A 14,333-nucleotide genomic window follows, 5' to 3' on the forward strand; every position below is an offset into this window, starting at 1 on the left:
TGCATACCCTCTTTTAACAACAAGACCGGGAAAGGACACATTCTACCTCAGCAATACAGAAACTGTCAAATGATTTCACAAAATCTAAATACCCTCATCAAACTTTCAAACAAAGCAACTTGTCACCACATAACTGCCTTTCCTTGGCTGCTAATTTAGCTCACCTACCCTTCAAAACAACTCATTGCCTTCCTCCCCTATGGGCAAAACTACAAGGAAAAGCAAATCTGATCATTCTATGCCATTAGAGACAAGACTAATATCTTCAAAGTTTGCTTCAAAGGCAACGGCAAAACTCCCACAGAAGCATTCTGCTAAGGTTAGTGCTACTGCTAATTAGCAGAGTGAGACCTCGTCTTCCTCAATAAGGTGAGTGAGGAGGTAGGAGAATGATGTTTTTCTATTAGTACCTTATTTGACCACTCCCAAAGACAAAACCTGGTTCCAAACTCCTCCAATGCTTCAGAGACCTGCATAATCCTGTACAGTAGAGAAAGGTCAAAAGCAACCACCTACAAATAGATTTCAAATCCAGGCTCTTAGCTATCAAAAGCTCTGGCCTAAGCTTCATTTTAGGGCTGTACACTGGGAAGAAAAAATGACTTATGAAAATTACATAACCATTATGCTCTGTCAAGGACATCCAACTGGCCCTCAGATGGTGAATTTTCACCATCTGAGATAGCTGAAGGATTAAGCTACCTTAGCTGTAGGTGTTCAGCAAGCAGAATCTATAGCAGGTCTGATTCTGTGTAAATTAGAGGGAACCTAATGACAAAATTGCAGTATTTTTTTCTTTCTTCCAGGAAGGCCATAAGAGATTATGAGAATGGTATAAGAACTTTCTCACCATTCAAAAAATCCTATCCAACAGAAGAATGAATTCAGAGGTGTTCTGGGAAAAGCCATATTAAATTAAAATCAAAGAGCCATGAAATCCACCCAAAGACCTCCCAGAAAGTGAGGATAATAAAAATGGTCACTAGCAGATCAGACCACATATCCTACCCAAAGCAAGCCTATCAACTAGAGGTTTGGTGGTCTGCTCAGTTTGACCATCCTTGTAGACACAATTCACAGATTATTCTGAGCTGGAAGGGACCCAGAAGGATCATTGAGTCCAACCCTTAAGTAAATCTCCCTTTGGATATCAGAACTGGCAAACAGAAAAGGTTCTGGCCTCAAAACTAAGGAAGCAAATTATAACCTTTAGTCCTTAGTTTGCTGCGCCAGTCTGGCCAACTTGGACGATTTGCATCAGCTTGGGCTTTAACTCCAGGGAGAAACCAGTGTCCAAAACCACCTTTATTTTCAGTATTATATTTGCACTGGGAGATCTTGTTTTATCTTATTGAAACTATTTGTAATTTAAAAATAGGACTCTGCTTAATGAATTAGCATTTCCTGGATTTTACCACTCTGCAGAGACTTCTCCTTAATTGAGTAAGTGGGTAAGTTCCAGACACATTAAGTCATCTGGCAAAGAGCTGGTGCCCCAGACAGCATCTTAACAAACATCAGGAGCTCAGACTTCACTAAAAGATGCTTTTTGAATTTACCTTCTCAGAAAGTCCTATTATCATACAAATCCTGACCTTGGCATGCAACATCTTGTTAGAATGAAGGTCTGCCCAGGGTGAATGCTGTTAAGCACAGGCAGATAGTGCTTCCAACTCATGTTAAGTCACCAAGCTGCAAAAAAAAGCAGCCATCATAGATGCTATTCCTTTGCTGCAGCCCTCCTGCCCCCACCTTTAACTGCAGTCTGTAAGCAGTTATTTCCCTTTACTGGATTCATGGATCTCCAGCTGTAGTGGCTGTATCTCCAGTTTGCAGGTACATTAGTTCAATTCTGTGCAAGCAACCTTGCACTACAGCAAACAGTGCAAAGTCTACACATCTTAACACTAATTCTCCTTTAAAACAGGCACTGAAGAGTGAAATGAAACACAGCACTGCTACCACACAAACTGCTAACTTCTCACATAGATGTCTTCATACCTCACTATTTTGTGCAAACAAATCAGTCCCTTTCTTCTCCAGTTTGAGCTCCCTATTCAAAATACCTCAACTAAAACTTTGGTTGTTTTCTCTGTTCTTAACTGCGAAATCTTGCTCCTCTGGTGAAAAACACCCACCACTTTCAGAGATTAAAACATTATTTCCGTGTCATGGGATAGAGTCCTGCAGTAAACATTGAATTTGTATATGACATCAATATCACCACACATTAAACATTTACACAGCCTCATGATTCTACAGTTTCTTCAAAGAAAAAAAGAATGAAAAATGCACACATGAGATAGAATACAAGAGAAAATTATCAACTTCCTCTGAGGCCAATATTTCAGTTCCCAACAGCATCCAGCATCATCTCAGTGATGCTTAGACCATTGCTTAGACCAAATGTCCAGATCAAGCAGCGTAGAAAGTAACTGTGGCAGAATAAAGGAACCTCATTCCCAAATATTTGTTCAGTGTTTTCAATTTCTCCTACACACATCCCTAATTTTTCTATTTCACACAATTAGGTTAAAACAATTCCTCACACACATAAGCTAATACACAGAAACCCATAGAAGATTGGCCTTAAATCCAGGTAAAGTGTGTAGGAATACTTTATTATCATTTCCATCCTTATTGTGGTAGTGTTCTTACTAAAATTAACTCTCAAAATATCAGAGACAGAAATTTCTGCACTGGGCATTTTTTGCTCAGGATTTGGCCAGTCTTTGGAGCAAAGGTGAAAGAAGGCTTACATACACAGACAAAATGTCACTCTTTGGGCTTACTCTGCCTAAACCAGTCTTCGTCCTTTATAATACCTGCCTCTGTGACATGGCATGAAGCTAATCAAGACGTGCATACTGCACAGCAGGATATGCATCCAGGTGGTAGGGTGCCAATTAGGCATGACCCAAGGCCAACACACCCTTTGTGGGAGGTCTCTCCTCTGACTTGGGGCTTTCGTCTCTGCTTGCTGCTGCCCTCTCCTGCTCAGACTCTCCAAACGCTCCACTCTGGGATCACGAATCAGTGACAGGTATACTCTTCCAAGTCCTCAATAAGCTATTCCAGGTGCAGACCCTACCACAGTAGACCATCCCCTCTCTTTCAGGGTGCAAACGGGAGGGGTAGGTGGCCCCTTGTTTGCCAATCACACTTACCTCCTAGAGCTTGTTTCATAACAAAATCCATGATTTGTTGCTTGGGGTCCTGCCCACCTTCACACCTCACATGCACAGAGACTGGGAATCCTTGGAAGGCAGCCTGCAAAGAGGCACAATCAAAACAGGTATAGTATCTCTAGGAGAAGAAAAAGCTAATGCCTGATCTTCTTCAGCTCTCTCCCCACAGCCTTCCTCCCTTTGTCTGAGTGCAGACAAGTTTCCAGCCCTCCATCCTTTCAGACCCTGCTTTGCACGACAGGGCACCCGAGAGGCAGAGCTGCATGTTGGCGAGCGGTCAGCGGCTGGGAGGAGTCGGGGATACACGGCGGCTCCCCCAGACTGGGCAAGTGCCCGGCAGCAAGTGCGGAGGACAATGTGGTCCCCTTTCATGGCTTGTTATCTGCGGACGGGCAGGAAGGAGTTAAACCTTTGAACTTTCTCGTTTCCCCGCCTGCTTCTCGCCCTCTCGGTTTTCAGAGGGTTTGCTCCGAGGTGGCAGGTCCGCCCGGGACCGCCGAGGGGGCATTTGAAGGTGAAGCGCCCTGCAAGTGCCCGGAGAACAAGCGGGGGATGCTGGGCGATCAGGATGCGTATGCAGTCCGGGTGGCGGGATGGAAAGTCCCCCGCCGGAACCCCTCGGAAAGCCCCCAGCGCAATGCCAGGGAGGGCTGCATCTCCTCAGGGTGAGCCGGGACGCCTCAAGGTTGAGACTGGCCGGCCCCAGGTGCGGCACAGCTCCGGCTGCTGCATCCCACCCCACGCCCGACTTCGGCACCGGGTCACGGCCATGCCAGCACCTGGAGGGACAAGAGCTGTGCCCGTCTCTGTGTGCCTGCACCCCGCCTCTCCTATCTGCCCTTCCCGGCTCTGCACGGCCCGCCCGCCCCGGCGCCGATACCTCGCTGGGCGGCCGGCGCTGTGCGGAGACGGGCCGGGCCGGGGCAGGTGGCTGCGGCAGGTGCCGGCTGCTGCGGCTCCTCTCGTCTCCCGCGGGCTCCGGCCGGCGCCCGTGTGCCCGACGGTTGCCGGGGAAGTTGTGGGCGCGGAGTATGGGAGAAGGAATGAGTCCACAGCTTCTCCCTACTTTTCCCCCGCGCCCCTCTTTTTATCACAGCATTTCCGGACCATCCCACCGACACGGTCCCTCCTTCCTCCTCCCCTCGTTGCGGGAGCTGGACTCTCTCCCTCCCCCTGCCTCCGGCTCCCCCGCCCCTTCCCTGCGCCGCCCTCGCCCCTCGGTGCTCGCCGCCGAGCAGGCCGGCAGCGCTCTCCGATCCCCGCGGAGGGGTGCGTGTGCCTGCCTGCGTGTCCCCCACCCCATCCCCGGCTGTCTCCAGCAACCAGGTGTCCTTGGGCTTTGCCGTGGGGGCAAGGAGGGGTGGCTGCCAGCCCGCCGTTGCATTTTGCAATTGGTTCCTTGCCTCTCCTCGGGAGTCAGTGTGTGTGCCAGGGGAAATCTCTGCAACCACGGCTTCCTGCAAAAGGGGGAGGGTGTGAGAGAGCGTTCTGCATCCTCCGTTATGAGTCCTTCCCGGAGATCCCCTCTCATTCCCTAGGTCCTGGAACGAGTTAGAGAGGCAAGGAAGAAGACAGGGAGGGAGAAGACTTTCTCCTTCCTCTTGCTTCGGCTAGGATTAACTGTGGCCGGAGAAGAATCTGTGCTCTCGCTATCCAGGTTGGGGGGGGGGGGGGGGGGGGGGGCGAGGCCGGTGGGGAGGGACGGGGGGGCGGGATGGGGGAAAAGAGGAAAGTCGTCTCCCTGCGATTGCCGCTGAAGGACGCGAGTGCAGCGATCCGTTGTCCAGCCCGGATTCGGGACGGCATCTGAAGGTGAGAAGGAAGGAGCTGTGTACGGTGCGAGCGCTGCGTGGCAAAGCAGAGCAACATCCACTCCAGAGCACCGGCGCCCACCTTTAGGGATGCCGACAGCCGGCTTGGAGCTGGATGGGGAGGAGACGAGCTCTGCTGCTGATCCGCCCTTTTGTCGCTAGCAGGAGAGGTGGGACAGCAGCCCCCAAAGTATGGGTTTAAAAGGAAGGAGGGGGCTAGAGCGGAATGCTGCCGGCAGTAGTGGGAGCCCGGGGATGGGGAGCAGCGGCGCCTCCCGGGGAGACGCCGGCACGGCCCGTGGGCGACGTCGTCTGAAGGTCAGGAAGGACGCCGGGGCCGCACCTGGCCCCGCGCAGAAAGGCATGCAGATCCTGCAGGCACCACAGGCCAACAAGTCCCTACCGGGGCAGCGATGCCGACCATCGGGGCTCCGCAGTCTGCAAAGCTTTCAGATGCCGATGCGGGAGTGCATGTTTCTACACTGAGGGCAGCGTCTACCACCTGGGTCTGCCTCAGTGCTCCGTGCCTGTCAGTGTTTCAAAGGCATTTGGATAATGCCCTTTATAACATGTTTCAATTTTCTATCATCCTGAAGTGATCAGACAATTGGACTAGATCATCTTTTTAGGTCCCTTCCCCTGAACTGTTTGGTTCTATTCTGTAGCCTTCCAGAAAACCACTTTTGCAGCTGATACTAATGTTAGTAGTCTAAGAACTAACCTGGGTTAGCATGTGCTGCACTTTTTCTAACAAATTTCAGAGAGGAAAAAATAATACCAAGACAGGGTGGAAAACCCTCTTATTTTATACCTTAACTCACCCCCAGAAATTACCATTCAAAAGGCATACTGCAGCATTTTTGATGCTTTTTCATACATAACATAGGAGTGTGTCAGCATAGATTACTGTTCTCAAGAAATGAACCTGCTGGAGCTGTGTGCCTGGGTTCTGTGCTATTCCCCAAGTGTCTATATGACTTTGAGCAGGGTTTATATTTTGGGTCTGTCATATCACAACCCACATTCCTTTTTCATCATATGATTGCTCTTAGAGAGAAGGACAGTGTCCCCACCCCAGACTACCAAACTTCCATACACACACCTTGCTCTTGCATCTCAGAGTCTGAGAAGGAACAATACAAACACCCTCAAACAGAAGGATCAGAAAAGTGTAAGCTAATAGTTAGAACATCCAGTTGCCTAAAATCAGCTTTCTTCTTCCTATTTTGGCAATCCTGGACTGTGCTACATCAAGAAATCCCTGCAGCAGCCAAGGGTCAGCATAGCCAAGTGGGGTTGCTGAGAAATGTTCCTGTTTATGGGCTCATTACAAGCTTTGCAATAGCGAATGTCCTCCCTTCTGTGCAGAGAAGAGTGATGTCATCCACAGGGATTTCAGAAGCCAGACAAAACAAACATCCAGAAGTCCCTGAGAGATCCTTGAGCTTCTTGTTGACCTGTTTAGAACTGCTGGTCTGTTTCCAGAGCCAGCTGACTCTCCAAGGGTCATGTACCTGTGGTTCTGTTTCCAAACTGCACCCACCTTTTCCAGATTACACAGCTGACACAGAAAATCATGATACATGAGACAGTGAAACATAGCTCTTAACACTGACTACCTCACAGTTCCCTCCTCTTCAGGAGACCAAGGCACATCATAATGAAACCACAAACTCCACTGAGATACTCTGAAGCCTAGCGTCAGCATCTCTACCCTGACTCAAGCACCAGCTTCCATGTAACTCCCACAGGATGTACCTTCTAGATGAAAATCCAATCACTTGTGAGCCTGATTTGGGTACTTCCTGCCCAGGTGATACCCTGACTATTCAGTCAGGAAAGTTCCCACCAGTACACTCCTCACCACATGAGGATCAGGCACAAAGGCAGGAAAGGACACAGTCGAAATAGATGATGTAGTCTATAGATCTGTGTCTATTCATAGTCTCAGAAAGGCTTCTTGAGAAGGCATTTACCTCAGAGGCAGAGCCTTTACTCAATTTTCCAAGAAACCTAGCTGGAAAGATAGACTCATGGGGATCTGCTAGGTGATTTACCTGCCATACGTGATGTCTGCTACAGGAAAAATAAGAGCTCCTGCAGCCCTGGTAATGATATGAGCAATGCCACATGCATCTTCTTTCTGATGGCATATTACAATATCCTAGGTTCATAATAATTTATGAGTATGAATCTAGAAGTAATGCAATTTTATAACATTTACTAGACAGTAAAAAAATCTCAGAAACAGCAGTGTTTTCTCACCTGAGTGAGGGATAGAGACTGGTGTCTGTGAATGGGGTCTATCCCAGCACCATGGACAGAGAACAGCTGAACCTGCGCTGCCACCAAAATTTCCCCAAATGCCAAAGCCAGTTCGTAGTCTGGTTTGCACTGTGTAGCTGACATATGCCTGCTCCTGATTGTGGTAATAGGCTTGTTCTTCCTTGCAGAACCAGAACAGTAGGAATCCACATTATGACCTTGCTTGGTGCAGATGAAGAGTACAGAAAACTGAGCAAAGATCTCCTCCGTGGAGTTTTCTGCATGGAACTCAGATTTCTTCCTTGGCCACCAGCGGGGAATCTGTGTAAGAAATGGAATAAGCCAATAATTGGGTTTGGTGACATTTTCCATAGAAAAATGTAAATTTGGATCTCCAAAAGGAAGGAAAGGTCTGTTTTCAGAAGAAAAAAATAAATTAGTCAGGATGTTTCATTTCAACATCTTAAAACGCAATGTTTGATTATTCATTTCCATATGGTGTTTGACTACTAAACTGAAACCAATGCCATGTGAAAATGATACTAATAAGAAAGCTTACAAACAAAGTGTAAAGGTTATAGAAAATACTTAAGCAGCTGCCCAAGATGATCATACTCTGTTTCTTCTTCCTTTTTCCCCCCTTATATTTTATGAGCTCTCACTATTGAAAGCACTGCACTGTTCAGTAGACTGCTGGCAAGACCTGCACAGCAGCAGGATGATTAGCTTTTTGTCAACACAGCTACTGAGAGGAGTCAGTTACTTTCTAATGGTAGTTCATATACATCAGCTGCAAATCCTTCTCTGGTTTAGTTCACTGAACACAAATCTACTATATGTTTCATTTTCTCTTCAACTGTCAATTCTGACTGTCAAAACATTTCAGAATTCAAGCATTTTTTGCCTTTTCAGAAGTGTTGAATTGTTTCTTGTTGTTCCATTCAACTTACAGCAGGTTTTGAGTAAGGTCTTTATTTTCCAACCAAATTAAAAAAAAAAAAAACCACACATAATATTCTTTTTAAGTGTGTGTTTCCCTTAAGCCAAAACTATAAAAGGGTTTTTCAGCCATTTCTGATTGCTCTGAAGCTCTGGTCCCTTGAGATTTCATGAAGATTAACTTTCTAGTTGAGCATTTGCTTCAGCTATCACAAGACCAAATTTTAGCTGCCCACCATCAGAAAAACTGAAACAAACATGTATTGATTGTTCTGTCTTAATGACATATGAACACAGGAATGCAAACTATCTATTTTTTTTCTTTTTTATTTTAATGAACAGAGATGCCCCAGCTTATTTTATGAATAAGCCACTTGTTAAGCTGCCATTTACAGCCTCTAGCTCCTAAGCTGACAACTTCTTGTTTGTTTGCTACCTTTTCTACTCCCCTGGTCACTGTATCTCTATTCCTTTCTTCTTTTCCTGTTTTCTGGACAAGTTCTTGCCTTACCAGACTGATTGAGAGTCCCTTCTCAGCAGGACTCTGATTCCTGTGGATAGGCATGGTCAGGTAAATATCCTGCAGCTTTTATCTCCAGGATTTAAAGCTCTACATTACAAGGCTTTCTTGGCAGACATTAGTTGTCCATAAAGCCACGAATCCATCTTTATCACTGCAGTGATTAAATAAAGCATTATCCAAAGCATATCAAGTTTTGTCATAAGATTATTATTTCAAGTACTTTTGGCAGGAATTTTTCCACCAGTGAACAAGTCATCCAAACAAGAGCATTTTGTGATGTGTCAGCTTATACATGAGTTTAGAAGCAAAGAGGTAAAAAAAAATTACTGTTCTATATTTAATGCTGTTGAAACATTCTACTTTGAGGTATCAAAAGTGTTGCATGTTTTCCATGACCAAATCACTTTGCCTTGCTTCAAGCAATACATGAATGTCTGAAAAATAAACAAAATCATAGCAGAATAAATTGGGTTTTTTCAGAATTCTTTTGTCATGGAGAGGGAAAAAGAGGTCACACTTTTCCTCTTTGTTCCAATTTAAAGTGCAAGCAAGATTCAAAATGTCAAACACATTTTACAACAGAATTTCTATTTTCCCAGGTAATTCTATGCCTCACCTTCTTTTATTACTCTATGTCTTGGAAAAGAAAATGATCAGAGGGAAGCAGCATACTTGGCTGAAATGATAGCTTGGTGTCAGTTGATATGGTCTGTAGTTCTTTTCCTGTTTTAAAAAGAGTAGTCTCAAGTTCTGACCTCATCATGGAAGGGAGGCTGTCACCTCAAAATGTCAATCTCTGAGCCATAACAGCAAATTTAATTGTTTAACATTTTAAACTTTTCATTAAGCATGAAGTGAATGTGTGCTTGTGTTAGTTTAACAGAGCCTCATATTTACTGGGGAGTGGGAGAAGCCACAGAGGCAACTTTTGAGAAAAAAAACCAAAGCAATAAACAACTGCTTGAAGCTTCTAGTATATCTAGCAGAGCCAGTCCCTGAAGGCTCTGAAAATGGACATGTTACTACTGTTATTTACAATTACAGAAGTTGGTAATGCCTCTGTGATGACATTTTAAGTAGGAAAAAACCTGCATGCACACTCTCCTTCTCCTTCTTCCACGGGGTGGGGAGGCGGCCGATGGGGGCCATGCCAGAGCCATGCCACCGGGGCCAGCCATGCAGCCAGGACCATGCGGCCACCTCGGCACGGCTTGCAGTGAGCTTTGCCTGCTTAGCTGCTTTCAGCCAGCTGTGCTGCAAACGGAAGGGCAGGGGTGGCGGCAGCAGCTTCTCCTTTTGGGAGCCCCACACAAAGAGAGGCGCTGAACGCGACGGTGTCACGGTGCTCGGCACCACCCACACAGATGCTGGGGGTCCATGTGGCTGACAGCGAGGGGCATGAGGAGCAATTTCCCAGTGTGGAGCCCAGATGGGATCAACTTTTCAGCCCTGTGAAACCCTGTAAGAACTTTTCAATTGGTAGAACTTAAGAACAAACAAACCTACAAACACCAATTCTCTCCCAAGTCAGAGAAAAGGGAATGGTGAAAATTTGTGAGGAGAACAGCACGGCAATATTAAGGTCAGTGAAAAGGAGGGAGGGGTAGGAGGAGGTGCTCCAAACCTCAGAGCTGAGATTGTTTTGCAAGCCATGGTGAGGACTATAATACAAGAAACTGTTTTCCTTTAGTTCATGAAGCACATGGAGGGATGCAGAGATCCATTAGGCAATTGAACACCTTTCCTGGCTGTCCAAGAATCCTTCTGCAGGAGAACTCCTGAAGGTGGAAGAGCAATGAGTGCCAATTGCCACCTCGACGGTAAACCATCGGCAGTATCAGATGAATCCAGATGCCATGATCCCCATCCAAAAAATGATCCGTGAACTGGAGAGCCAAGGGGTGCTCAGCAAGAACCACTCACCCTTCAACAGTCCCATCTGGCCTGTGCGCAAGTCTGACAAAGAATGGAGACTGACTGTGGACTATCGTGGCTTGAATGAAGTGACTCCACTGCTGAGTGCTGCTGTGCCAGACATGCTGGAACTCCAGTGTGAGCTGGAGTCCAAGGAAAAGAAGTGGTATGCCACTATTGCCACTATAGACATTGACAATGCATTTTTCTCCATTCCTCTGGCAGCAGAATGCAGGCCTCACGTTGCTTTCACCTGGAGGGGTGTGCAGTACACCTGGAACTGAATGCCTGTGTCCTCCACCAAAATTGTCAAGTTTTAACATTGGCCAAAGCCAAGCACCCACCAAATAAAAAACCTATTTACTCATTTTCCTCTGCTCAACTACAGCAGAGGAGAATGAATAAATAGATTTTTTCTTGAGTGCCTGGCTTTGGCCAATGTCAAACCACTACAGTGCATATTTTTAGATACTTCAGATACATGTAGAGCAATTACTCTGAGGGGTGATGTAGATGCTGTCAAATTAGGCTGTTACAGTATTATGCTCTTTACACACAGATGTTTCTGAAGAGACCATGGTAGTTAAATGAAGTCTGAAAGCTTAGGAATCCTCATAACTTCCTATTTCAGTTTTAAACTTGATCTCCACTGCCTCACTTTGATAAGAAAGCTAAACATGTGATGAAGTCATTTTCTAGGTAAGTGTATTTGCTGAATGAGATTAGCAGAATACCAGTACCTGAAAATAAATCGGTGTAATCCACAAGAAATAGACATATATATCACCTTAGAATGTGTTTGTTGGGTGGTTTTTATTTTTTACCTCAGTAGAACTTTAAAATGTAACTTGTAATGCCACACAAATTAAAGTATCCAGCCAGCTTGTTCCCTGCCTTTACTGGCATGACATTTCTTCCATTGATCCATTCAGTGTCAGTGAATCAACAGCGCCACAGTGTTGTTGGAACAAGGTTGCATCCAGGTAGCAATGTTGGAGATTCAATCCCCTTGCATTGCACAACCAAGCACAAGGAATACAATGCAGTGAGGAAACCCATCTAACAGGCATCCACAGCCTAATACATCACATTGTTCTTTCACAGTTTCTCTCTATGGGGCTCCACGGACATACACTACCATACATTTTTCTGCTTCATCCTTGTATTGCCAGTTGATCATATATGTTATAGTTCCCATAAAATCTTTTTTCCTTCTGGTATTTTTTAAGACTTCCTCTCTTCAGCAACTGCCACAGCTTTCTGACAATACTGTAGCTTTGCATTTATCTCTCTGACTGCAAGTACTCTCCTTTTGCGTGCAAATCTATGCAATGGAGAAAAAATGTTGCATCTTCTATTGATTCTTCTCCCACTGGCAAATTTTTTACACCTCATCTATTAGACCTGCATTATTATCCCACTGTCTTCACGGGCTATGACAACTAGTCAGACCCCAGGATGTAGTCTAACCCTTTAAAAATTCTTATAGCTAGAACTGATTAAAAAAATAGTTTGTGATTTTCTTCTTTAGATTTTCATATCCTCCCCATGTACAGCTTATGCAATTGAAACCCTTAACAAAAAGGAGAAGAGTTAACTAAGCTGTAAAATGTCAGTGGAATACATCAGCTGTGACCATATTAAACAGTCACAAAATAGGTGACTGACTACTGGCCAGTAGAAATAAGTAGCCTTAATAGTAGCCTTAATAAAGTTCTTATAACTAAATATGATGAGTATTAGACAAATGTGGCCAAAACACAGATTTTGATTTAAGCTAAAGCACTGGAGAGTTAAGCTTAATAGACTGAAATAACTGGACTTCGACACTTCCATTAGTGCATGTGTGCTGAATCCAAATTAGTTCTTCTAAGCCTGAACATCTCATATAACGGGTTCACCTGAATAGAAATTATGTTATTGTAAAGATGATCTGTCAATTTAACTCTTACACAGGGCCTTCCTGTATAATCAGTTTTTACTGAAAATTAGTAACAAAGTAAATGAGAAAATTCACTGTGTTTAGAGAATCTTTGGGAAATGCAAATCTAGAGAGGAAAATGTCCTGTGTTGACAGTCAAAGTATTTCAGGATTCAGTAACTTAAATGCTTAATCACTAATGTGAATCTCTGTGAAATACAAACATTGTTCCATACATCCTCATGTGCCTTTTAATTTCACATTGCTTTTTGCTAATTGCCTGCATGCCATTTCTCACCTAATCTCCTTTTGTAGTATTTAGTCTTCAAATGACAGTGTTTATCAGCCAGATGATGCACACAAGCAAAGCAGGTCACTATTCTTGCACATAAACATGAATGCCTCTGTCCAAGCTCCCTCTTGATGTGCCAGTAACAGTGAGCAAGAATGAAGTCATTTGCCCACTTGCTGAGACTCTGTGGCATGGGATGCCAGGTTTGGGCAAGCTGCGCTGGGGAGGCCTGGTTGATGTTGCTTCAGGCTTGGCCATTTGTGTGTTCAAAGTCAGCTTAAGCAACCACACAGAAAACTTTGTTTTTCCATTCCATTTGTGTTGTTTCTCAGGTTTCCAAGCTGCCAGGTAATGGTGGCAAATTCCCTGCTGGGCTTTCTTCTATAAATCATCATTTCTTTTGCTCCCACTCAGTCTCCGTCACAATTATACTTTGGACTAAACCTCTCACTTCAGAGAGTTCTCTGTTCAGGTATCACAGTAGAATAGTGAAAAACACTCAAATAATGGGTTAGGGCTCTGTGGTTAAGCACATGTTTAAGCAACCTGCCTGAAAAACAGATGTAGACCCCAAAGGAATATGAGAATCAAAGCTATTTAATGTGGAAATAGGGCATATATAACACACCTGCACATTCATTTAATACTGTCTATCCATTCCATGACTTTCTAATCCATCAGCAAGTTTCAACCTCAAGTAACACGGGAGTAAAAGTCTCATATTGTTAGTTTTGATTAATTTCATGGAAATTGTTGGCTTGTTAGAGGAGAATTAAATTTTATTAAGTCTTCATGAGAGACTAATTGTAGTAAGAATCTCTACTAGGAAATAAAAAATCTACTCAGGAGAGTTTTCAAGGAATTAACATTATATTAAATTGGTGCATGTTTGGGTTTCTTTCCCCTTCAATTTGAAATGGTGAGAGACTCAGCTGAATTAATCTTCTCCGCACTTTTTTTTTCCACTTGGAGCTACCTCTTATAAAATTACTTCATAAGCTAACTTTAAATGCATATACACTTGTGGATATGAGATTTGCCTTTTGCTCCATGCCATATGAGACATCACTATTGCTACAAAATTATATAAAAACTAGAAATTGAACTCTGGGAGGCACTAAAAGTTTGCTGCCTGTTATGTGCATGAATTTCAAAGTGCCCTATTCATTTATTGAAAATTTATTGGACATGTATTTCTTTCATACCTTATAAAGATATACCCATGAAGACAGTCCTACGCTTACCCTTCTCTATGAAGAGAAAAGGTAAGCAAAACAAGAAAGTCATTACCTTTCTGCAGGAGCAGAACTTGAACACAAGTGTCTGGAAATGAGTGCAGAGTGAACTCTTGCTCCTAATACAAACCAGGAGGTCCAATATTAACAATACAGCATCATACCACAAATAGAGATACCTGAAGTTCATCAGCAAGGTCAAGTAGATCTGTTGAGATCATTACTAAAGGAAGGCATGAAATAAG

At 44.4% G+C, this 14,333-nt stretch overlaps 1 protein-coding gene and 1 long non-coding RNA gene across 2 annotated transcripts in view; one reads left to right on the forward strand and one right to left on the reverse strand.

Annotated features, from left to right (window-relative positions):
• Window positions 1-4,271, reverse strand: part of CPLX1 (complexin 1) — a 109,489-nt gene extending 105,218 nt beyond the window's left edge. Inside the window, exons 1-2 of the mRNA XM_036403943.2 lie at window positions 4,069-4,271; window positions 3,168-3,270 (exon numbers count right to left, since the gene is read on the reverse strand). Coding sequence (XP_036259836.1) covers window positions 3,168-3,198 — 31 coding nt within the window. The 5' untranslated portion in view covers window positions 3,199-3,270; window positions 4,069-4,271. The remainder of the gene's footprint in view (window positions 1-3,167; window positions 3,271-4,068) is intronic.
• Window positions 4,272-4,911: 640 nt separating this feature from the next.
• On the forward strand, window positions 4,912-11,559 carry LOC118699801 (uncharacterized). The gene is made up of 3 exons (XR_004982123.2): window positions 4,912-5,000; window positions 7,453-7,589; window positions 10,417-11,559. It is a non-coding gene; the product is annotated as an uncharacterized LOC118699801 (long non-coding RNA).
• Window positions 11,560-14,333: the final 2,774 nt, after the last annotated feature.

Source organism: Molothrus ater, chromosome Z (genome assembly GCF_012460135.2).
Source record: "Molothrus ater isolate BHLD 08-10-18 breed brown headed cowbird chromosome Z, BPBGC_Mater_1.1, whole genome shotgun sequence".
In the NCBI taxonomy this organism is placed as follows: Eukaryota; Metazoa; Chordata; class Aves; order Passeriformes; family Icteridae; genus Molothrus; species Molothrus ater.